The sequence below is a fragment of the Molothrus ater genome, chromosome 2 (assembly GCF_012460135.2).
Source record: "Molothrus ater isolate BHLD 08-10-18 breed brown headed cowbird chromosome 2, BPBGC_Mater_1.1, whole genome shotgun sequence".
NCBI lineage: Eukaryota > Metazoa > Chordata > Aves > Passeriformes > Icteridae > Molothrus > Molothrus ater.
Genome location: NC_050479.2, coordinates 41,432,601 through 41,459,044, shown reverse-complemented (window position 1 = coordinate 41,459,044; position 26,444 = coordinate 41,432,601). Strand labels below are relative to the sequence as shown.

At 44.8% G+C, this 26,444-nt stretch overlaps 1 protein-coding gene across 2 annotated transcripts in view; it reads left to right on the top strand.

Annotated features, from left to right (window-relative positions):
- Nucleotides 1-26,444, top strand: part of CLDN10 (claudin 10) — a 58,032-nt gene that overhangs the window by 24,526 nt on the left and 7,062 nt on the right. The window contains exon 1 of one of the 2 annotated variants that reach the window (XM_036379285.2): nucleotides 20,475-20,694. The exons of the other annotated variant lie outside the window; for it this stretch is intronic. Coding sequence (XP_036235178.1) covers nucleotides 20,475-20,694 — 220 coding nt within the window. Of the gene's footprint in view, nucleotides 1-20,474; nucleotides 20,695-26,444 lie in introns of those variants that run through there. 2 annotated transcript variants of the gene reach the window in all.

Below are 26,444 nucleotides of genomic sequence, written 5' to 3'. Positions count from 1 at the left end.
ACAAAAGTGAACTGGTTTGTCCCAAGAAGAAATTGGGATCATCCTTGCTCCCCAGCCCATGCTCAGAGGAATAAGTGGTTCTTTCCAGATGGGCTGAGGCGTTTGACCTCTCAGGCATGGGGGCAGTATTGCTGCAGTTTCATGTGATCCCAGGTAGGGAGTTTTGTGGCGCAGTAGAGCTTGGGTAGACTGCATCTTATATCAAAAGGTGAATTGCTCCTTCACTGAGGTGCTGAGATGCTCAGATGTGCCATGAAACTGAAACCACCTTTAACTGAGGTGTTGGACTTCCATTGAACTCAATGGATAAAGAGAATCACAAGCTGGAGTGGCATGCTAAGAAATTGGTCATTTTACCTGCTTGGTTAAGTAAAAAAAAAAGAGACATTTAAAGGATACCTGTTTGCTATTTGGGCAGGCCATGGGAAATAGGATAATCCCTAAGTATACTAGTAATCTGAGTAATAATCATTGTCAACCAGCATTTTTGCACAGCTTCAGCACTGCATAGGCATCTCTGGAGGGGAGGGGATCAAATTTTAGGTAAATGGAGTACATCTCTCCAGACCTCTCTGCAGAAGGAGCACAGGAATTTACACTCCTGAATTAAATTGAATTAATCAGGGCCTGAAAGAAAGGTTCATACAACTTAGACAGAAGGGAATCATTGAGATATTTAAACACAGGACATCTTAAAAGTCCTTAAAATACCTGAAACTTTCTGCAGGCCTGGAAAATATGGTAAAGAAGACACACATCCCCCAGTTAGGGCACTGGAAGATGCTTTAGGACAATTAAAATGGCACTAGCCTTATATGATTATGTACTTGAGTTGCTCCTTAGCTCTTTTTTTAGTCTACTGTAAGTGCTCTAAGCAGAGAAGAAATTGTCCTTTGGGACTGCCTCTTCTCTCTCTGCAAACTATAAGAATCTGCACAACAAATTTGAGGCAAATCTTTTAGCTAAAGCTGGCTAAGCTGCATCCTGTCCTGATATAAAGATGTATCTTTATCATCCTGCCCTGATATCAAGATATAAAGTAGCAATGGGGGTCCTTAAATGTTTTAGCCCCCTCCAGGTGTAATATGAATCCAGGTGGCTCCCAGCTATCTGGGGTTGGTTTTTAGAGACTGAAGTCTCCATGTGCATTTGCCCACACTGACTGGATCTTCACCAGACCCTTCACCATCCTCACCATAATTGTTCACTCTGTGTAATTTATTTCACTTACAGCATCTATTTTGGTGGCAAATAATTCATTTGACCAAAACATAAAGTGGCATGTGTTTCTGTGCTCCACATATCAGCTTTGTCAATAGACAGCACTTTTTTTTTCATCTTCAACCTGATCCCAAATACAGTTTTAGTGTTTCTTAAGACTGCTCACGTCTCTGTTACGTAACCATGAAGCCTGCCCTGCAATATTCTGCTCAGTGCCTGCTGTAAACAAGAGTTCTGCCACACTCTTCACTCTTTCCAAGGTCAGCCCCAAACTATAAAACTCATACAATTGCCATTGCAAGGCTCAGAAGTGAAAAACAAAATGGGGTGGGTATGGGTATGGGTATGGGTATGGGTATGGGTATGGTATGGTATGGTATGGTATGGTATGGTATGGTATGGTATGGTATGGTATGGTATGGTATGGTGAAAACAAATGCTTTCATGTACTCAAAAGCACCACCAACCTGGTCACTTACTGTGATTCACATTCAGTTCTCCTGAAAGGCTGAAAATGTAATAGTAACTGGAGAACTAAAGCTTGTAAAGTCAAATAAACTCATTCTGCAGTTCCAAATTATACCAGAGGAGGTTGCAGTGTCCCATCGAGGGGATTGGGCAAGTCTACAGGGAAAAATAAGCACGTGTAACAAATCAATACCATGTTGGTTCATTTTTTTTTTTTTATAAAGGCAGGGGAAAAGTGGCAGGACATCTCCCACATACACAGGTCTCTAACCTGCAAAGTGAAGATGTAGCTCCTGCCCAGGAGAAAATGCTCTACTGAATGTCACTGGGAATGGAACTTGTCCGAGGAAGGACAGCTTTATGGGACATTGTGAGAGGGAAGCAGAAGGCCATTTATGCTGTTGCCAGCACATTTGCTCCTGTGTCCCTCCCTCTTGTCAAAGTAGGAATGGATCTCCACATCCAAAAATCTCCTGCAGTAATTTATAGTTGTGGGGCAGCGGAGACATGTGAATCCACAAAGAAGAAAACACAGGTCCTTTAAATATAAGGTGCCCAGTAGCACCGAGCAGAGCAGCAGCATCCCAACAGCTCTCCCTCCCAGGGTAGTAAATGATTCAGTGAACAAGATCTGCCTGAATAGATACCTGAAGAGATGCCTGTAATTCAGTTGAGGGCAGTAAGAGGGCATGCCAAGGCAAACACATTCCAGGTGACTTGCAACACCGTGTGAAATTTCACCCCATCATAAATAACACAGTAAATGTGAATGTTGCATTTCCCAAGGTACTGGTAAGACACAACCTTTTCCCTGAAGAGCAGACATGAAGGAAACATATCACTGCTGCTCCTTAGCCCTGAAAGGCAGATCAGATGGATTCCTGCAGCAAGGATGACAACGTTATCCATTCATCCCACCTTCTGCCTCTGGGGTAAAGAAGGATGCTTCAAAAGCCTTGCACTCTGGCTCTCAGGGCACACAAAGTACATAAATACCTGGGAAGACAATGAACAAAGTTGTATGCCTTCCTCTTTCCTGATGTGACCTTTTCACTGTGTTCTAGCTGTCCACAGTGTGATAACTTGATTTCACCACAATTTGAGGCCATACCCTCCCACATGCATGAAAGCCAACCCACTCGGTATGACGAAAGCAGAATTTTTTGTTTGTGTCTGTAGCTTATTTGTCAACAATCAGGTTTAACCGCCCAGGGATAAAACAGGCATCATCTAAGAAGAGAGAAATCCTTCCCAAGTGTGACCACTGGGGCTGTTCAAGGACAGGAGATGACACAGACATTTGGCAAATTGTGGGTACTGTGTGCAGTTCATCACTGGTCTAGAAAGTTGCTTTTCCAGAGATGCACAGCCGGTCACTCATTTCAACAGCACTAACTCTTGTGTTGAGCAATGTTTAGAAGGTGGGGCTCACATCACTAATTTTAGCAGTCTGAAGAGGATGTCTAAGGTAATCATCTCAAAGCTCTTCTGCAATAAGTGAAAGGAGGCAGGAATCCCCAGAGAAACATGTATGAGGTCAATGAACAGGATCACCCACTGGAAGTGTCCATCTACCAGACATGGAGTTTAGAGTCAGTGGCTTAGGCTTAGGCTAAATCCTAAACTTGAGACAACTGCGTTAAGACAGACAGATCCCATTCAAAATCAGTAAATGGCTCAGGCTTGTGGTTCATAGGTGAGACCCACGTTTGTAATACAAATTCCTCATGGGTTCTTCCCTATCCATAGCTGTGTTATTGAAGAGTAAATCTTTCTTATAAAATGACCATATCTCTTATTTTGTGGTGACTTCCTACCTTCATGCCAGAACACTCCTAAGGGCTGAGAGGCTCTTCCTCAGGGCTTGCTACTTCTCCTCACACCTGTTTTCCCTGCCCACAGGCAGCGTATTCTGAAGTGCCAGACATTTCCATGTGTCTCAGGTCCACAGGAGACAGATTTATTACCTCCAGGTTTGTTTGAGACAGGGTTGTTTCTCTCTTCTCCTCTCTCACTTTTTTCACTGTCCACTCCTGTTGCAGGCTGTACATCCCCATGCTTTCCCGTTGCTTGCATGGAGTATGAAAGTGTCAGCAGAACTATTCCTCTGTCACTCTGCAGGGTTTGGGAGCTCATGGGAAATTCAGTCCCCAAAGAACAGATTTTTCCCATCCTTAGAAAGCCTACAGGCCCTGCTGCTGAGAGATCCCAATAGCAAAATGTGTTCAGTTCCAAGATCAGCTGTAGTGCATGAAGCCATGCTGCCTTTCAAGCTGTCAGGAGATGGGGCCCGCCACTAATTCACACAGCCATGTCTGGGAGTGGGGAGCAGTCAAGGCTCCCTGGGTGTGGAGCATGGCCAGATCTGCAAGCTCTCCATTTCAAGGGAACAAATGATGCTTCTGGGGATAGTTGGGGGCTACTGGAGCTCTATACTGGACTCAGTCCATCACACATGGAATGCTGGTGGTTGCTGTACTACCCAATACAGAGCAGGAGCTGCATATAGGACCCAGGTTTTCACTGATGCAAAAACTCTGAGCATATCTATAATCATTTTTGTGTAGCTGTGGGTAAGAGCAGCTGAGACCCAGCCTGCTCTTTGTGGAATGGCAAAAGGGTTGGACACTAAATGTTTATATATGTTCCAGTGTTAGTCCTTTTCCCCAGAAGCGGGTCTACATCTTTTCATATCTATGTGCTGCCCCATTGCTCCTCCCTTTTCAAGAACAGTAAGCAGAGGTAATACCTGACAGTTCAGCAGAGCAAGGCTGGCTGTCAGTACCATGACTGACTTGATCCTGCCTTATCCAAGCTGGGGAGAAGAACTGGCCTGAAGAACAGCTCATTTCACAAAACATATCTCATTTCTTATTCCTGGCAAAGCGCCTTTTCTTTCTCAGAATGCCTGGAGGGAACTGATTATTTTGCTGATCCTTTTCACACCCTTGGCTAAGACTGCCAAAGATGTTGTGACCAGGGTCTGTCAGCAGTGCAAAGAGTAGTTTGTGATATTTGCAAATTTAACACAGCAAATCCATCTGATTATGTTTTATTTGCTATTTGCTTACTGATACCCAGACAGGATCCAGTGAGATTCTGAGTGATCATACACCTCCAGCATGTGACCATGTCATATCAGTGGAAAGCAGATTCCCTGCAAACACCTCTGCTGAGAGTGTACAGACTCATTATATCAGACTCTGGTAACTACATGCTCCATTTTACTATATCCTGCTTAAATCTGAAGATTGGAAGAAGTGTCATTCAGCTGAATTGGATGAGACAACTCAGAGACAGGAATGTCCACATCCCACCTGGAAAGCTGTCCACACTCCTTCCATGCCTTTTTCACACACTTCAAGTTTCAGACAATGAACTTCTCATTTAGAGGGTAAACTATCAGCTCTCTCTTTTTTGATAGTCGAAATTACCATTCTTCCAAAGTCAGACTCTCTAGGACCAACCATTTCTTTCACTTGCATTATCCACCTGCCACATTTGCTTGTTCAGGCAGATAAGGCGTGTGATGTAACCCTGAAAAGAGCTTTTTCTTCTTACAAGTGAAATAATAATTGTTGTTTGCTTTCCTGTGACTGGGTAGATGATCTGAATGTGAACTCAGAGCTGCATAGATCTTAGCACTTATCAAACAATGTCACTACAAAAATGCCATAGTGGAGCTTATATTCAGGCTTTCCATGTTGTTTTGTGCTCTGGATTTTCCAGGTGAATATATCCCAATGAAAATTTTAAAAATAATAAAAAACTTTATTTCCTTTGAGCTTTCGTGTATTCGCTTGGAAATTATATTTCACAAGAGGCCACAGTCTGATTATTAACTTTGGCAGCTGGTAAATTCACAAACCAAGAGTCATGTGTGCCAGTACTCATAAGTGATCAGAAAAAAAAAAATTAAGGATTTAGTCAGCATATAACAACTCTGCTGTAGGACAATGGGGAGAGAACTTCACTGTAACTATGTCCCTTTTCCATGTTTTATATGCACCAAACATATCTTCCAGTAGAGGGTGCAAAATTCACCTCCAGCAATACAAAAGCACTACGTTCCTGCCAGCCTGTATTTGTGAACTACAAAATCTTTTAAGGTTGTAAATATCTCCGTTTGTAAATATGGGATTTGACATTAAAATATCTGACAGTAAAAAATCTCATCCCATGACATTTGTAATATAGATGATTCCATAAGAATCTGCCCATTTTGCTTCCTTTCACAGTCAATAAAATGAATTAGGCACTCAGGGACACAGTTCTCCCATTTCATCATATATTTATCATCTGAGTAGCTCTGCAGACTCCTTTGACTATGGAGCATGGAGCTCTGATGACTAGCCCAGATGTGGACATCTGTGCTTTGGCCATCTGAGTTAAACAGGATCCCACCTCTTGCATTTGCCAGGAAATGCTCTACAGTGACAGCGTGGAACAGGGCTACCTATAATGAGCTTATTGGCAAACATCACTTGTCATATTGCATCATAGTCATTTCAAATGTAAATGAACTCGTGGGAAGCTCTGATTACTTTGTTTGTGGGGCTACCATCAGTGTTGCAATACAGAGCAGAATGAAGGCTCATTTGCAGAGGCATTGAAGTAGTCTTGGCTGGCAAGGAAAGGGAGAGGAAGAGAGGTGTCACTGTGGTTAGACCACATTGTTAGTGATGGCAGCTGTCACACAGATCGATAACTCTCTTTATTCAAGTGCCATCGATCCCTGTTACCACTTCACATGGCCTTAGTGATCTTTAAACTTCACAGACCAGTGGATCTTGAGGAAGGGTTTGAAAGCTTGAAGTAAATCCTTCATGCTAAGCTTTCCTCATCACTGCTCACATGAAAATGAGCAAGCATGGATCATTATTCAAAATAATTACTCATTTCAAAGATACAAATGCTGTGGAGATTGTATCACCTCCACTGGATATAACACAATCTTCAAACATTGTTCTTCTGTGATTTCTGCACTCCCAAGGAGTTTCTTTCAGCTCAAAGACATAACCCTGACCCTTAAGCATATATGAAACAGTCATCACACAAAAACTCTTCAGTTAAGGTGTCTCTGCGTGCTCAGGTGCAAAGCCATTGTCACATTTCTAGCCATGGTTCAGCCAAACAGGGAGGTTACACAGTGTGCCCTCTGTGGTCTCAGTGGATAAAAGTGGGCAAAATTTTGCATTTCTCTGCAGTCTCTGGTCTGAAAATTGCTTCCTAGGCACAAAGGCATCTCACCCTCACTTCCAGCAGGCAGGATAGCTAATGTAGTAGCATTGTTGTAATTTAAGAAGCAACAAGGGTCTAAAAAAAATACATGAGCATACTAATACAGAAGGCAGGGTCAACCCTTACCACCACCATTTATAGATCCTTTCTGACATGGACATCAGAAAGTGGTTTAGGAGCTGGAGAAACAGCGCTCACAGCTGCTTCACACCTTCAGTAAAATACTCCAATATTAAGAAAGTAAATCCCTCACTGATTCACCTCTTCTGGTGTTGATCCTTCACTGCTATAACAACAGCAACAACAACAACAACAACAACAACAACAACAACAATAATAATAATAATAATAATAATAATAATAATAATAAAAAGCCACCAGGATGAGCTCATAATCATAGAATCTTAGAGGACAGACTATTCTGAGTTGGAAGGGACCCATCAGGATCATCAAGTCCAACTCCTGGCCCTGCACAGCACCATCCCCAAGAGTCACACCATGTGCCTGAGAGCATTGTCCAAATACTTCTTGAGCTCTGTCAGGCTGGTGCTGTGGCCACTTCCTTGGGGACCCTGTTCCAGTGCCCAAATACCCTCTGGGTGAAGAACATTTCCTGATATCCAACCTCAACCTCCCCTGACTCTGCTTCATGCCATTCCCTTGGGTCCTGTCTCTGGTCATGAGAGACAAGAGATCATTACCTGCCTCTCCACTTCCCCTTGTGAAGAAAGTACTACTGGCAGTTAGTTTTTTTATGTGAACCATTTAGGGAGCTGGTCATGAGCAGACATAATTTAAATAAGACTGCAGGTCTCTGGATGCACAATGTGGAAATAATTGTGTGAACCAGTGCCTGGCTGTTCTGAAGGGAGACACAAGGCAGAGCAGGACTAGAGCTCATTGACATGACCTGGCAATTTCATCCTTCTAATAGAAAATCTGGCAAGCTCTGCTGATGAGTACAAATTACTCCAAAATTAAATCGCATGAGAGGGTGATGATACAGGGCCACCATCATAACTCTGGGTATTCCCAAGCTTGCAAACATTTTGGGACAATAGAGCCAAGTCACTGAAGGTGAGGGAACACTAAAGTGAAAAGTATTGTGTTGCAACAGTACAGAGCATGCCCACAGAAGTGCCAAACAGTATGCTCAGTGCTCATCTGAGGATCAGGAACAGCTTAAGATGGCTTATCTCACCAGGCGTGACTGCAGCCATACAAGAAAAAAAGTGAAATCAGCATCAAATGCTAGAAGTTATCAGGGAAAAACCTCAGAAGCACCTCTCAGTTCAGTACTACTGTTGCCCTATCAAAAACAAACGGACATGACTCAAGTACTTTACTTCCCTATTGCAAATAAGCTCAGCTGTTGCACAAACAAACCAACACAAAATGTCATCCTTTGTTGTAAACTGGTGTTTGAATGGAGCTGAGGAACAATAGTGACCTGAGATTCACAACCAGCTCATTTGGGAACTCCTCTGTCATGGATTACACACTAAAGCAAGTTCTAAACCCAGACAGTATAAAAGAAAAAAAAAAAAAGGAATGAAAAGCAAAATCCTAATGAAACTATTGTCCTGGTGGGCGTTTTTAGTCCTGCAATGCAAAGCTACAAAGGAATTACAAAGGAAGTATCTCTCTGTTTTTTAAGTAAATCTAGATAATTCCTGATAAGGCTAATGTACAGTTAATAATTAAAGCTGTAATTATTACATGCCCATCCCACTTCTAGTAATGAATTATCCTAGGGATATATGGGTAGTGTGCAGTAGTATGTAAGAATATCAATTGCAGAAGAAATTCTGTAGATAAAGAGAGGCCCTGTCATAGTCACCATTTGTAGTGTCCTATAATAGATTTCTGTAAGGAAAGGGAGAACATTCATCTGCTGAGGGGAGGGATGGTATCTGTGCTGGGTTGTTTCAGTCTCCTCTACTTATCCTAAACCATTAGTCCTCTCTTGCAGTTTTATGAATTGGTTTCATCAGTTTGTAATGGTAATGCTTACTTATGGAGATGTGTATGTGTTTAATGTCATTAAGAAAACATGAAACTGGTTGGTGAGGTTGTTGCCAAATAATTTTTCTCCAATATCTAGGAAATAGTAGTTTTGATGAGATCCTGATCTCTTCTGAGACGTAGTATAAGACAGGGATATATAAAATTATTTGAATCGCATCCTTTCAATACAAATTAATAAATATTTATATGAGTGTTCTTGTTTGCTGTGTTCTAACACATGAGAGATTTCTTTGTAAAAGATCAGTGGTTGGTATTTCAGCCTTCCTGAAAACCTGCAGAACAAATTCTGCTCTCAGGGGTGTGCATCCTGGACTAATGGCTTTATTTTATTTACTTGTCCATATTGATACATTCAATGATGCCTGTGCCACATAAAGGACTTGCGATAATTTCTTGGCATGATGAGTTTGTGGCATAAATCATTCCCCTGAGCACAGTGACAAGCTTTGATGTACTCAAGAGAAGGCTTCTTTTGCTGAGTTCAAAGTTCAGAAGTTCAAAGAAACTTCTGATTAGAAATTAACCTAACACTTTCCAAATGAGAAGGGAATGACCTATTCCACGCCTGAAGAGCTTGGCAGGGGCCATTCCCACAAGCCAACAGACCACCAGCGTGCTGAGAAATGTCTCACAGAAGAGAGGCTGAGTTCAGGGGCAGCACAGACAGGACACTGGCCTCTTACAGTCCTGCCTTGGAAAACAGACCCCCTTGACTTCTCCAAGCCTTGTTTGAGAGCAAGCCTGTAACACAAACTGTTACATGCCTTATTTACAGCACTCTGCATCACTCCAACCACGTGGTAGATATTGATCTGAATATCCAGAAGGATGCCCACCCTTGGGACACCACACCAGTCCCAGGGAGTTCAAGCAAATCTAACCTTCCTGTCTTTTCTTGTGTGGCATGGAAACCCCTAAGCTGACACACAGAGGCAGCAGGTTAATCACTGAAATGCATCTGGGCAAGGAGCCTCTCAGCTGACAGGCATGCATCCAAGGATGCTGCTGCTCCCTGCCAAAAGCCAGGAAACACATCGGCACTTGTGAGATTCTTGGGGCAACTGGGCAGCTTCTGCTTGCACAAGACACTCACTGTGGGAGCCACTGCTGAAGATGTGAGGGGGGCAGAGGGATGAGGGCTTCAAACCCGAGATGCCCATCTGCTAAGCCACTCATGCTGTGATTCACTGGGATGAGAACAGGTAGCCAATGTGTACAAGTTAGGTGGAAGGCCTTGAAGAACCCAGGACAATATTGGGCCACTGGAGTGGGCGAGCAGAGGCTGCTCAGTCAGCTCTCTAGGCATGAGATTTGCTGGAAAAACACAAGAATTAACTTCTGTTGAACACAGGGGAGGATTGCTTTCCCTTTGATTTAACTGTGGTTTATCATTTCTGTGCTTTAAACTCAGTCCTCAAAACCTGTCATGTCTTCCATTCCTCTGGTCACCCTGCACAGAGCTGGGGAGTGACCCATGCCTGAGGCTGGCAACCTGCAGCCATCACTCCCACAGAAGTGGTGGATTGACATAGAGGGAGCCTGCAGGCAGGAGAGCGGCACTTGTGCTTTTGGTCATTCTTAAGCCATCCTCAGTCTGCAGAAATGTGCAGCACTGGGGCTGGTGCTGCCAGAGTTGGAGAACAGTTGTCGTGGAGGTGGATAAAACCTTCTGCAAAGAATGGGCAGGCAAAGGGCTTGGAGCAACCTCCAGGGCATACACCTGCTCAACGAGGATCCCAGTCTGAGCTTAGATCCTGTTTGGGATGGGAGGAAAATTGAGACTTGTTCAGGCATGTGATCCCAAAATCAATATTTTCACAGCTCAGGGCATGTGACGTGTCACTGGAAGGTGCCTGGTGAGGACAATGGCTGGCACAGAGCTGCAGCTCCACACGGCTCCAGTCACCGAGCAGCCTGCACTAAGGCATCTGTGAGCTGCTGCCTACAGCATGCCCCCAAATTTCCTTTACAGGCAGGAAAATTCCTTGCATAAAACCTCACACTTTCCAGAGATGTCCTGGATTTAATGGGACTGGAGGCGACAGGGTGGGATTTCTGGCTGGCAATAGAATTTCATGCATTTTTATGTTTGCATCTCATTCTAAAGCACAGAACTTCACACTAACAGTGTATTCAGCGATTGCACAAACACTTCCTCCAGCTAAATTATAACGTTTGTGTCCAGTTCTCTAATGGATGCAGTAAGCCTGTAGCTTTTGCATGCCATGTCCTAACTCTCTCTTACAAAATCAGGTTTTTCTTGTATGTATTTAGAAAAGTTAACAGTTCCCAGAATACCACATGAACAAAATGCTCTGGGCCATCTTTCCAAATAAATCCTTAATCCTCAGACATCACTGAAAGTAATTTTTGTCAATAGTGCGCAATCCAGTAGAAAAACAAAGAGCAGTCATTAAAGAAAATCAAACACACTGGTGTCTCCAGTCTCAATGTTTGGCATCCGCTGGCATTTTGATTTTACTGGTATTTGACAAGCAATTAACAATCAAAATCCACCGTTTTGTCACCTGGAGACTTCTGAAACATGAATTTGCTGTTGAAAGATTTTCTGATTCCTGTCCACATAAAATAACTACTGCAAACAATGGAAAAGAAAAGGAAACTGAACTTTCCCAGAGCTAGAACCAAGTGAAGAGATTTCTGCATTATCCCATTGTCTCCCACTATGTAACTTTTTAGAAAATAAAAAGTGCAGTGCAATATTTAAATCCATATAATACTGCCAAAATCAGAAACATGCTCAGTTTCCCACCTTACAAACTGCAACTTAAGCAAAAACTATTTAAGAATGTCTCCTTTTCTAAAAGACAAAATGCATTTCTGATATATTAAAAAAAGACACTTTACATAGTTTTAATAATGAATTTTCAAAAGTGATTCTGCCCTTCTTCACCCAGATTGCAGCTAAAGTGAATTAAAAAGCTGCAATGAGCACATAAATGAGCCACTGAAATAAAAAATCAGCTGAGAAAAGACACCTGAACAAAGAGGAGAACCAAGAGGAAAACAGAAGAAAACCCCACAATGCATACCTGGATCTCTATTATCAGTGGAAAAGGCTTTATTTCTTTGCAAGGGCAATGGCAAGGTAGAACTACTGCAATGTAATGGAAGAAAAATACTTTCCGTATGGGACCATGAAAGCATTAACATAACAGGCAAAGCACATTATGTCCTGCCCTTGGCACATGTCTTGCTGGCTACTCTGGACTGTGACCCAGCAAAAATAAGCAGTCCAAATGAATTTTCTCCTAGGTAATATACTGCTTCATTTACTACAAGCACTAGTGGACTGTTTCCTCAAGAATCAGCATGGAGGCTGGCCAAACACCGCACTGAAGAAATGGGAAAAACATGGTGCTGCACACAGATTGCACACAAAAATGAGCTGAAGTGTTGCTTGGTACACTAAAAAATTTCCAATTTCATTTGATCCTGCCAATTTTTGAGTAGGCAGTGCTTTCAGTAGATGGGAAGATGAGGGGAACTTGATCATGTCCCCCAGCACAAAAACATTGACATTGACACCTATGTTTTAAGATCTTTTTTTTTGCTCCTCATATCTCATTACTGCCACTTTTATTTATGATTTCTTAAGCTCATAAAGTTTAAATTGGATTTTAAATCTGTCATCTTTATCCAAGAGCCTCTACACCTGGAGGCAACCCCCACCTTTCACTGGAGGGTTTTACCCACTTCTCTTTGAAATACACACACACCACATCAGAAACCAAATCAATCCAGAAGGATCAAAAGGAGCAGTATTGATGATGGATCAAATGCACACTAATCACAACCGGTTTATTGATTTTTGAATCTGTCACATATTATTTCCTTATTCCCTTTGTTTCTGAATTGCTTGAGCATGTTGATCTAAGACAGCTTTTAACTCTGTTTTGTCACCGTGACCTTTTTTGATCCCAGTCCGTTTGCTCTGAAATTAATTGCACTGCAGAAGCTGCTTTGCTCCAGGTTGTGGTTTTCAGGTTCTCGGTTAAATTAAATCTTCTATGCCACAAGCTGGGACAATTGGTGCTTGACAAACAGTGGGGCCAGGGACAGAAAACCACAGCACCCTCTTCATGGCACAACCATTCCCTGAATAAAAAAGGAGCCCCTGAGGAAACTGGGGTGATGAACCAGTGGAAGGCATATGGAAGAGCTTCCTTGCAGAGAGAGATGCTGGTGGGAAGGTAAAAGGCAGAAACTCACCTTCTCCTCTCTCCCCTTCCTTCAAATTGGAAACTGGGACACATGCATGGTGAGGGCCAGGCTACACCTAAGGAGGGCTAGGTAAAGTGCACAGTGTAAATGATCACCTCACTCATGCTCTGCTGCAGCTTATTTCTGCCTCCTCCAGGGCCCTTGCCAGTCACCCCACATCTCCCCAACCTCCCTCTCCAGCTGCTGCCACCCCTGTCAGCTGAAGCACACACTGAACATCTTTGCTCCTGCATCCACTTGGGAAATGAGTCCCTCTTTTCCAGGAGCTCATCTCTTCTTTTCATCCCTGCTCTGCTGTCTCAGGAAGGGTATTACACTGGCAGAGCTAAAGGTCTCTGTGTCACATGCTCCTCTTGGGGTTTTCTCTAGTATGTCCAGAGGCATCCTACAAAAATAAATAAAAAAGAAGATGACCATGGAAAATTTCCCTCTGTGTAAACAGCTGAAAAAGTAGTTAAATGCACTACTGTTATGAACTGAAATGCACCTATCTGTGAAAAGAAGATTCCAACATGTGTGCTAAATAACAGGGTAGCAGGAACCACATGGAATCATGTTCTGGGCATAACATATAATCTGTGATCATTAGTGCACCTGGGTGCCACTTAGAGCTATAATAAGTCAAATGCAGCCCAGTGCTCCTCCATCTGCTCCAGTGAGGTAAAAAAAAAAATCACAGGGTAATAAAGACAGGTTAGGAGGGACCTGCAGGGGTCATCTAGTCCAAAACACATCTAATCAGATGGGCTTGTTCAGGGCCATGACCGGTTAAGTCTTGAGCACCTCCAAGGAGGGAGATGCCCCTCTGGGCAGCCTGCTCCCAGTGCTTGACCATCCTCCTGGTAACCAATTTATTCCTAACACCTAAAGAGTACTTCTTGCCTTCCGACTTGTGCCCCTTGTCCTGTTGCTGTGCTCCCCACAGAGGGTCAGCTTGGCTTCTGTGTGTCCTCTGGCTGGGAGCTATCCTGGTGCCTGTAAAAAATGACAAACTCCTCATGCCCAGATCTAGCAGGTGCTCAGGAAACAGCAGAAACCAGCTGTGGCACACGAGGGCAGAGGACATGCTCGGTGGGAAAGTGCTCCCACTGCAGGGACACTGATATCCAAACATTGTCCTGCCACTCAGACACTGGTCAGGACTCAACTTCTTTATCTTTATGGCTCACTGGCAAGGATCACTTCTGAACCCCAACTGCTCTGGAAAACCATTTGCCTTTCTGCCTGCCACCTCAGTTAAATCCTTTTAAATTCCATTAGATACAATATTATTTTATTTTAAAAGCTTTCTAACATTTTGCAAACTTTCTAAATTACATAGGGCCATATGTTCTTAAAATCTGTCTGGAGGTTTCCTGCCTTTCCACAGCAACCTGCCTGTGCTTAGCAAAACTTAATTTGATGTGGCGGCCACTTCTGACAGACAAGCACCTGTGCTGTTGGCCAGCAGGAATGCACCTCCAGGAAAGTAGGAGATGCACTTCACATTTCCTGCTGAGTTTGTTAAACAGGTTATATCTATTTTTAAAAGATTGTATTACGAACTTTCAGGGAACAACACAGGCTTTTCTCAACAAAATTAAGGCAAGCTGAAAAAAAAAGAAAGAAAGAAAGTAAGAAAGAAAGAAACAAAGCATTAATCACAGTGTCAAGAAACAAAGTCAGTAATGTCTGAATGCACTGAACAGAGAGAGGGAGAGGGGAAAGTTTATGGCTTGTGGAATGCAACTTTTCACTCTTTTAAAATGCTCTGGATTGTCAGTTCCTATTAATTTTTTACTTTTTGTTATGTAATATATGAACTGCATAGCTAAAAATCATTCTTGTCCTGGCAGTTTACAAAAGACATGCAGTAATTTAATTTAATTCCTTTTTCCACCACTTAAGAAAAACAACGATAGCACCCCCAGTGAGGACTGGTGATTATTAACTGATGTTCCCAATCTGATGGATTTTTTTTTTTCAAACATTCTTTTGTTTGCTCTCTTTTGAGGAAGAGGATCTGGTTGCCCATTTTGCAGGCAGCACTTTGTTCTGCACAATGCAGAGCACCGTGCAAGCTCCTCACTTACTGTTATGTTAATCTCCTCTAATGTACATGCCAGTTTGGGGTGCCCTCCCCAGATCTAGCACTGTCAACAGACCCTGGTGTTGACACTTTTATAAGCCTGTCCATGTTCCCCATATCTGCCTTACTTTTTCAATATTCAGACTCTCAGGAAAACCCTAGCAGACAAGGAAGCTGTCCTTCAGCCTAGAAAAACAAAGTTGGGACTTTTTCCTTTTGCACAAGTGCTCTAGGCACCCTGGAAATCATAACATGGCAAAGCCAGGAAAGAGTCGCAAATTGCCCAACCTATGCATGGTAAAATTACAAGAAAAATTACTCTGGGACAAAGGCATGACGACCCTAGCCTGCTTATCCTGGCTGCAGAACAAATGCTGTTGTCATCCAGTGTTTAACTTATGAGGCAATAATGATTACTTGTAATTTTGAGCCTGCAAGAGCTAAAATAATATCCTGTATTTCAGACTTGAGAGCACAGCTGTCTCTGAAGGCTTCTTCTGTACATGCCAATATAATAAAAGTTTGTACATTATAAAAATTCAACTATTTATTAATATTCCAGCCTGATTTGTAAAATGTATGTAGTTCAAAAACCTCAGGAGCCTGGGGTTGGTCTCTCCTGACTGGAAGCTAGCCAGTGTTATTCCAATCAACAAGAAGGATGTGAGGGAAGGCCCAAGGAACTACAGACCTGTTAGTCTAAATTCAGTTCCTGGAAAAGTTGCAGAGAAGATCACACTGGGTACTGTCAGAAGGCATTTAAAGAACAATGCAATCCCCAGGCACAGTCAACACTGGCTCACAAAGGGAAAATCCTGTTTAACTAATTTCATATCCTTCTATTATAAGGTCACCCACCTGGCGGATGAAGGGAAGATGGGGCATGGAGTTTTTCTGGATTTAAGTCCCTTACTGTCATTTCATGCTGTCCCTTACAGCATCCTTCTGCACAAGTTGGTGTGCTGGCTGAAGGACAAAGTCCAAAGGGTTGTAGTTGGGCTACATCTGGATGGTCAATGGTCACCAGTGGTGTTCCTCACACCTCATTCCTGGGGGCCAGATCTGTTCAATATCAGCAATCTGGATGCAGGGCTTGAACACACCATTAGCTGATGACACCAGCCCGGGAGGTGCTGTTGACACTCTTGGGGGACAAAAGGTTTTGCAGAGTGATATCAATACATTGGAGCATTGGGCAATGATTAATGGGATTAAATGTAACAAGTCCATATGCTGGTTTCTGTACCTAGGACAGAGTGGGAATAAGTATAAATTGGGAGAGGAGAAGCTGGAGAGCAGCCCTGCAGAAAGGGATCTGGGGGTGCTGGTCAGCAGCAGCAGGATCCGTGTGAGTCAGCCAAGTGTCCTGGCAGCCAGGAGGGCAAATCCCTTCCAGGGGTCCATAAAACAGAGCATCACCAACCTTTCAAGGGAGGGGATCATCCCTTCCTCTTTAACACTGGTGCAGCCTCACCCTGAGTGCTGTGTCAGTGCTAGGTCCACAATTTAAGATGAATGTTGAGGTCTTTGAATGCATCACTAGGAGGACAGCAGCTGGTGAGAGGGCTGGAAATCATGTCCTGTGAGGAGTGGCTGAGTGCTCCAGGTTTGTCTTGTTTGGAGAAAAGGAGGCTGAGGGGGGGTCTCATTGCTCTTTGCAGCTTCCTGAGGGGGGAAGTTAAAGATGATCTCTTCTCTCTGGAATCCAGCAATAGGATGCGTGGGAATGGTTCAAAGCTGTGCCATGGAAGGTTCAGACTGGACATTAGGAAAAGCATTTCTTTACTAAGAGCATGGACAAACCCTGGAAGAGGCTTCCTAGAGAGGTGGCTGATGCCCCAAACCCATCAGTGTTTATGAGGTATTTGGACATTTACTTTAGTAACACGCTTTAACTTTGGCTCAGTTCTGAAGTGTCAGGCAGCTGGACTAGATGATCAACATAGGTTCCTTCCAAATGAAGTAGCCTATTCTAAACACATACTAATATTTCTCCTATAAATGCTACTTTTATGCTCAAGAGACGATGAAATTTGCCAGAAAAAATGAAACACAAGGGTTGTTTTTCTTAAAAAAAGACATGAGCATCTTTCTTAAATCCAGGGGAATAAACCCAGTCCCCAGTCCAAGGGTTTATTCCCCTTGGAACATACTCATCAAATGACCCAGCAAAAAACTGTGCTATTGTATTGACATGATCAGCTTATGAACAGAAGAAAACAAAAATCAGTCCCACAGCATCCTGAGGAACTTTCAAAAACTTCCCAAGTCATAACTTGTCCCAAAACACAGGAACAAAAAAAAACCTCAAAAAAGCAATCCAACAAGAAAACCAAACAAAGGCCAAGTCTTTTGCTCTACTACATAAACTATAAATAGCTAAGAAAGCCAAGTAAGCAAAACCAATGCCAGAGCTGTGGTAGCAGGAAGACAGAGGTACAAGAGAGATATAGAGATGTCTTCATATGGGTGTTAAAGCTCCTACCACATCAACAGGCCACAGTATCCAGGAAAACTGGAAGATGCATGACTGTAAAGGGACTTGCAGTTGCCCAAGAGAAAGAAGCTGAAGAAAAATATGCAGAGGAGAAAGACAGCCTCCCAGATGAATGTTTTCCAGTGTCTTATCCTTACAGATTCCAGCCAGCATGAAGAAAATGTCACCATGGAAGAGTATCTTCTTGCAACTTCCCTTACTCTTCAGCCTGGGGGGAATGCTCAGCTGTGCACTATGTCATTTTGGGTTTACATCACTAAAGTTGAGATCAGAAGTGCCACATCTTGCTCTGATTTTAGATGAGAAAGATGGTAACAACTGGACTAGTAACATAAAACATCCTCAGGAGCAACAGTGTCAGGAGATGAAAGGAGGAGCCTTTCCCTGAAGCTAAAGCAAATCTCGTTCTCCTGTACACTCAGGCCACTTTACAACATTCTGGATAAAGCAGGGCTTACAAGGGAATGAACATATAAATTATCCCTGCTTGAAGGATCCTTATGGGCAGGCAGAGAGTGGGTTTGAGGTTGAAATAATTTCATGTGTCCTAAGCCACCGGCATGGGCTCAGCCTGAAGTTCCTGGCAGCAGACAGGTGGCCCTCAGAGAGACGTGGATCCATGCTGTACATGGCAATCAAGTCTGGCTCTGTTGAAAGCAGCATGGTCTGGGACAGCACAAATGGCTGTTGGACATCACAGCCAGAGGCCACAGCAGCTTCAGCAGGACTGCCCACCCTCAGAAGGGACACTCACCAGCCTCCACTTCTGCTGGCCCTCTGGGGAGTGGTGCCTCTGCTCTTCAGGGAGACCCTCTTCCTCTCCTTCCCAGACTCAGGAGCTCAGACTCAGGCCTAGAGGTGTCCCGGCTGTGTTCCTGTCCTGTCCTTCAACACTCACTCCAGCCTTCTGGTTATTGCATGACAGCACACCAAAAAGTTCTGATAGGCCCTGGCCAAAATTTGCCCAAATGCTGCTCCCTGGATTCACCAAGCAAAGCAGTGTTATCCACAAAACAATAGGTGAGCTTTGCATGTCAAGAAACACGATGACCCAAGTTTGGACTCAAGTCTCCTACCTCAGACTTGATTAGATCCTAGTTGATAGCTTGGATTGATCTACATTACCACGACCAACATAATTCCAGACTGCAAGATCTCAAAGCACTATGATGGGGGGAAATATTGAAAAAATCTTTCTTTCCTTTTTCCCTTCTGCTGCCATGCCCTACAATAACTAGATCATAATATCATGGAGATGGGACTTGGATCTACAGTTATCCCAGTGTTCCAAAGTGAGCTCTGGCTACAGCCTGACACCACACAGGGGGATGGCTCACCTTCTTCAGGACACTGTTTCTTTCCCTCCTGGGGAGAGAGGAAGGCGTCTTGGCACAGAGGTTGAATGGAGCTGCAGCATGCCCCATGCCCAACGCTGCTGTGCAAACAAGCCTCCTGCCTGCTTTTCCCAGTCCCTCTTCTCTGCCAATGCAAGGAAGTGCGTCACCTGAAAGTCAGAGGGTACCAAGGAGGCAGAGAGCAGGCAGAGAGCCACTGTGTCACTAAATGTGTCTGTGGACCCCCTTTTATCCTGCTGGAGCACTGACAGATCAACAAACACCCTGTTCCCACTGAGCTCTGACACACATCCAAAGGTACACCCAACTCTGAGATTTTTCTCTTTTTTTTTTTTTTTTTTTTTAATATATGTCTGTAAGGTGATTACATCCGGGTTTGTGTCCACACGGCAAAACCAAAGCACATTCATCAGAAGAATAATGATGCAAATATGGCTTCTTATCCTCCAGTGATTGCCCATCTGGCAAAAAGGTTTAGAAAATGTAACAATAGTTTTGACATAAATAGAAGGAAAGTAAAGACCGGCAGTGTACTTTCCACATCAATGGCAAATATACTACTGATGTGGAAAGTAAACAGCTTCAAACGAGGAGAAACCACTGAGGATAATGCTCCACCTGTGAGCTGCAGGCTCGAATGCCACTGCATGAAAACTGAGGTAGAAAATCCCAAGTTCATCACCTCACGTTGCTATAACAGGTGTCAAACGCTGTATCACCTGTGGCTGGATAATATCAGGGGCCAGCTGAAATTCAGAGGATTAAAAAACTCTATTTTGCGTTTCAAAAGCTTACGTCCCTGTAGGAATACGGAGCGCTCGCGGTCGGCACGCCCGTATTGTACAAGTATTCCTCGAAGCCACTCTCCTGGCGAGGCTCTTTGTGGGGAGGATGGCGCGGGGTCATAGGGAAAGAGACGCAAACCTGCAGCTGGGAGGGAGATGCTAAGGATGCACCTGTCCCGCTGCTGCCATCCCCTCTCCACCCCCGCACGGGCACCTGCGGAGGAAGGGGGATCCAACCCCGCATTACGGGGCCGTGCCGCTGTTTGCTTTCGGGTCTGGTTCATTGGGCCAGCCCGGGGAGCGCCCCGCGGGGCCGTGCTGGGCTCCGTTCCGCGCAGCCCGGGGCGATGCCGGGCCCGGCCGGGGCGGGGCCGGTCCGGGGCGATGCCGGGAGCTGCCGGTGCTGGTTGGGCTGCGCGGCCGCCCCCGCCCCGCCCCGCCCCGCCCCGCCCCGCCCGGCTCGGCTCGGCTCGGCTCGGCTCGGCTCGGCTCCGCCCGCTGCCGCCGGGATCCGCCGCCCGGGGCTCCGCCGGGGCTCCGCGCCGCCCGCCGCTGCTGCCGGGCCCATGGCGAGCACGTCGGCGGAGATCATCGCCTTCCTGCTGACCATCTCGGGATGGGTGCTGGTGTCCTCCACGCTGCCCACCGACTACTGGAAGGTGTCCACCATCGATGGCACGGTCATCACCACCGCCACCTTTTGGGCCAACCTCTGGAAGACCTGCGTGACCGACTCCACCGGCGTCTCCAACTGCAAGGACTTCCCATCCATGCTGGCGCTGGACGGTCAGGCTCCCGCTGACCCCCACCCCGATGACACCTCCCGGTGTCCCTGTGCCGCTCGGCGGGAGCTCCGGGGCCGCTCCCGGGCCGGGCTCGGCGGGGCGGGCGGGCGGGGGGCTCGGGGCGCGCCGAGCGGGGCCGGGGGCGGCGGGGACCCGGACGAAGGCGGCTCCCCCGCGGGTTCGTGGGCAGGTGCTCCCGTCTCCCCAGGCAGGCGGCAGCGGGCTGCTTGTGCACACCTGTGCAAGTGGGGTTTTTTGCCCCCAGAAACCCATTAGTTGAGATTATATTTGGTGCCCGAGTGTCCGGTTTGGCCTCTCGTACTGTCACTACCTGCCTTTTTTCCCCATCAGAAGAGTGTGTATGTGGATTTGACACAAGAAGAATGCAGGCAGATTTTTCTTGCCGATTTATTTCCCGACTGTCGTGACATTCCTCTTTTTTATGGTTTTGCCAGCCGTGCAACGGTCGGTGGAGAAGAACAAGCCTTGGTGTCGTTTTGTTTTAATTAATGTTCCTCTGCTGGTTTTGCTAAGTGGTTATTAACTCAGATGTAATTGCTTTATTGATAAATGACAGTGTGAAAGCTCAGGGCAGTCAGGGATGCAAAGGTATGCAGAAGGGATGCATAGCTTTGCTCAGCTTTAGGGCAGTGCTATTTTGAAGCAAAGCTAAGAGTTTTGCTATAGGGCTTGAAACCAAAGATTGAGTTGGTGCTGCGTTTCTTCCCTCGTTAAGGGGAAACATTTTTGCCCTTTAAGGAAGCTGTACTGGGAAACTGATTCACTGCAGGAAATCTTTACAACTAAACTTTTAGTTGATAAGTCCACACCGATCGTGGCTGGTAGAAACAGGAGAAGCGTGTCTAACATCGGTTTATAGCTTCAGAAGTGGCTGTAAAGAAAGGGAGGAAAGGCTTCTAAGATTATTGCACCTTTTCTAAGTTTTTATAGTTATAAATGAATGCAATATGCAGTGTGCCACTGGCTTTGATCATGCCTACTGATCACAGTCTGGCAAGACATTCCCTTTGCACTGGAGTCTGAGCAGGTATTTTGGTGTAAAAGCTCTGTTTAAGAGGAAAGGAAGGTCTGTTAATCTAATCACTAAGAGAGATTAATACTAATTGTAACAGGGATTAATATGAGCATGACGTTAGTACCAATATCAGAAACCCTTTAACCTCTGTATGTGAAAAGGCTGAAAGAGGCCAAGATACCAAAAGGAGGTAACACAGGCAGCCCTCAAGCACCACCACTGCAGGATGCTTCCCTCAGGGCCAGAAGTGCCGTTCCCAGACATTATTTTGACCCAGCCCTGTGGCAGCAGAGGAATTTGCCTGTTCCTCTGAAGGGACAGGAGAGCTGGCTGGCCTCCACTGACATCAGTCACTCTGTGGCCAAGTGTAGCAGCTGAGAGTGTAATTTCCAGGACTGGGCAAGGAGCAGGGGTCTCTGTGCAGGCAGGCGTGGAGTGATCGTTGGTGCGAAACCTTTTGGATCCCTTGAACCTATTGTTTAGCTGTTCTTTTAGGTCTGGGTGAATCTGATTTTAAAGTAAGAAAAGCACAGTTACAAAGTACGAAGAATTTGGAACATTTAAATTTTCGAAAAGAATACAACACTTGACAGCAAGATCTTTTCCCTCCTTTCCCCCACATGCTTGTGCACTGAAACCTTGAGTGTGGGGTAGCACGTTCCACTTGGCCAAAGAATGAGTTTCTGAGGTCCCTTGTGCACAGTGAACGAGTCACCAGCTCATTTTGGACAGAAGTAAGTCTGAAATGCACATCTGGAAGGGCCCTGTCCCAACCCTTCTGGCCAGGTTGTTTTTCAGTAGTAGAAAGTTCTTGGCTTCAGTGTTTCTCAGCAGCATCTTTAAATGCTTTGGGGGCAGATTCTGGCACCCAGGCACAATGTGAATGAAAGGCAGGCTGGAGAGAGAGTGATGTACCCCCAGCACAGACCAGGCAAGCTGGGTGGGGTCAGAGGGGCAGCACTGCAGTCAGGGGTGCTTTCTGTAGCTAGCCTTGCCCAGACTCCCTTCCTTGTGGTTTCAAGCTCTGCAGGGAGCCTGTCAGCAGCTGACTGTGGGTGTGTATGTCCCCTCTTCACCCTAACCCTTCCCCCTGTGGGGAGTGCACTTCAGGGCTGCGGTGTGTCACTCGTGGCTTAAAGAATTTGTGTCTCAACGAGAGGACAAGTCTGCCTCAGCCCTTGTCTAGCCTCTTCCTTCCCTCCTCTTCCCCTTTGCCCAGACTTACATGCCCAAGGTGGATCCCATTCCCGGTGACTGGGAATATGGGAACTTCCTGACTCCATCCTCAGGTAGGGGACTCAGAATACACAAACAGGGCAGATCTGCTTGCTGTTCTCAGGGAAGTGTTTGTGAGCTGAAATAATAACCCTGTAAAGATACATGTAGTGACAATACGTTGCTCTCCTCAAAATGGTAGAGCATGACTGGAAAATTCCTAAAAATATTTCTGCTCTCCTAGGGAAATGTGGCTCAGCTCCACTCCTTCGTCACAGAGATGGAGAGGATCTGCCTCTCAAAGCAGTTCCTCTTCTACAGAAATATTTTTTTTGGGTCAAATTGGAAACCTCTAAGTAAGCTGGACTTCTTATCCCGAAAGACTGCTCAGGTCTTCCAGGGGATCAGAGGCAAAATGAGGGGGAAAGAAAGTGGAGTGACCATGCTTTGAGGAACCTGCTCTATGTGAAGTGCCCCTGCCCATGGCAGGGGGTAGGAACCAGATGACCTCTGAGGTCCCTCCCTACCCCAACCTCAGTGACTCTGTGATTCTATGCCAGTTGATGGAGTTCTCCTGTGGAGTGCAGGAGAAGTCCTTCCTTCTTCAGAAGCAGTGTCATAGTTCAGGTCAGGGGTGCTCAGGAGATGGTTCCTCTTCACCTTTGTTTTGGTTTCTGTCATGGAGTGGGCCTGGACTGTCCTGCCCCGCTTGCTGTGAGATGGCACAGCAGACCATCATGGCTTTCAGGCCATCACTCCACACGAGTGGCTTCCAGAGAAAATTGCTTGTGGTCCCCTTCCACCTTTATGCATTCCTATAGAAGAAACCAATTTGGCCAGCCCTCATTAAGTGCTGAGCCCTACATTCTTTATGCAAGCAAAAATGCTCTTCCTGTCTGTGGGGCTTAAAGTCATTTTGGGTTTACTTTTTGTGCCACTTGTCATAGGTGGAAATTTACTGATGAAACCACCTCCCCCAAAAGAGGACGTATCAGTTTCCATGTTTCCTACAGTGGATCTGATGACCTTTTGCAAGAAAAGAGCTGAACAAAAATTCAATTATGAGCTAAAAGAGGGTATTAGAACTTAGAAAGACATACAAAAGCAATGGGTGTGTACTTTTGGAAGGAATCTGTGCTGTATCTGTAAGGCTACCTCTTCACGTGATGTAGACTGCAAAATGCCACCAGAGGCATTTATTGTGAAAGTGGCAATCCCCAGAACTTTGCATATATATTTTTTTTCCATAGTGTCATATGATATGAGTACATGAATGCCTTCTAAGTCTTTGTAAGCATGAGGCAAGTGTGAGAGCAGCGAGACAAGAAGGATGAAGCTCTAACAAGATTAATTTCAGTGCAAGACAAAACACATTTGTTTGAAACGAAAAAAAAAAAACCCAAACAAAAAAAACAAAAAAAACAACCCACCTTGAAATAGGTTTCTCTTGGAATGCTGCTAAACATGACTTTATGAGCAATGCATGTTTGTCTGCTTGTCTGTTTGAAAGCACATGGCTTTTTGCTGCTTGGGAGCTTCATTTGGGTGGTTGGTATGTACATGACAAGTTTCCTGCAGGAGCTGGTGCAAATACAGACAATAAATATTTGGAAAAGGACAGGTCTTAGTCTTGAGTGGAGGACTGTGAAAAAATAGACAGCTCCCTTTTTCATGCCTCTTCATCATCATAGTATCACAGAATGTTTTGGGTTAGAAGGGACATTAGAGACCATCTAGTTCAAACCTGCCTACCATGGGTAGGGACACCTCCTACTAGTAAAGGTTGCTCAAAGATGATCCAAAGCTGCATCCAAACTTCAACACTTCCAGGGACGGGGCATCCACAGCTTCTCTGGGTAACCTGTTCCTGTGTCTCACCTCACGGTAAAGAATTTCTTCCTAATATCTAATATCTTCCGAATATCTAGCCTAAATCTGCCCTTTTTCAGTTTAAAGGCATTTCCCCTTGTCCTGTCTCCTACACACTCTTGTAAAAAGTCCTTCTCCAGCTTTCCTGTAGGCCTACTTTATGTTCTGGAAGGCTGCTGTAAGGTCTCCCCAGATCCTTTTCTTCTTCGAGCAGAACAAACCCTGTAAGTCTTGGTGACCAATATAATCTTGCTTTCTTGAAAGCAAAAAAGAGGTTTAGTTCCTCTTACAGCCAAATGTTATACAGAGTTTGAATCTAGGATCTAAGCAATAGGAGGTTTGATTTGGTGAAAAGGTTGATTTCAACCTTTCATGCTTCCTAATGCTCCAGTCAACCTCGTGGGACTGCTAGAGCCTTCTGCTTTTCCACAGTACTGGTGTAAATTGGGATTTTTTTTTCTTGTATTTTGTTTTAAAAATGTGTCCCAGTTGGCTGACTGCTCTGGTGAACTGAAACAAGCCCTACTATAGCTGGCCTGCCCAATTTGGTGAATTATTTAGTGAGAAAGGTTATTCATTCAGCAGAACTGAGCAGTCCTCCAGCTCATGCTGTTTAAAATTGAAAATGATTTCTGAGTGAGTGAGTTAATTATTTCTTGGTGTCTCACTACCCTCTACCTATTTTAAAACTGTGTATTGACCTTCAGGAAAAACTGAATTTCAGCCCTGTGGTTACTAGCAAATGTTGGATATTTTAGTTGGGGTGAATATTTACTGGTTTTCCTAGGAGGTTCAGACATAAATAAAAGTTTAGAGGACCTCTGGGTAAACATGTTCATGGTTCAGCACTTTAATGTGTCAATTAGCTAACTAACACTGTCAATAAATTGGACCTGTCAGAAATAATAGCTTCCTTTCCAGTCTTCATCTCGTGCTTTACCTGTCTGCTACAAGAAATACATTACACACCACCTAAAGCAGCATAAGCCAAGTTTTCCATGCCTATAGCAAAAACTAACAAAGCAAGGCTGCTGTCTTCAAACCTGAGTCTTGCACAAATCACTCTCTCTCTTACATTCCAACATGTGAGCTGTCACACTTATGTCACTGGCTGTGTCTTTCTGGAGCAGGTGGGCCACAGAAGCCTGTTGCAAATGAAAGAAGTCTGTCTGTGTGCCAGCAGAGGTAGATAAAGGCTAGTAGGTTGTGTTCACAGATGGGCAGCACAGCTCCCAGGTTCAGCAGGCCTGCTAAAATGGGGTGTTATGTGCTACAAATTGCTTTGTTGCTCAGAGCTGTGAATCATTGAGGGATTTGAACATTGTTCAAGCACGCGGCGGTCATCCTAGAGCTGATGTACCTTCGGCAGTGGCTAAAGGAGGTGGCACTAAGGATAGCAGAAGGTGGCCAGGTGTCTGTGGTAGACATCTGTATCCAAAGCCCTGCCAGCCAGACACAGACTTCTCCATCAGGAACATATCCAGTCTCTGAGTATCAGTAAACCCTTAGTGTCCACACATCCTGTAGAAAGGAATTCCACCGCTTCATTTTACAAACAAGCATACCTTTTGTTTTGAATCTGCTGTCTTCTGTTTTCATCAAATGTCCTCTAGTTCCTGCTTTAGTATATT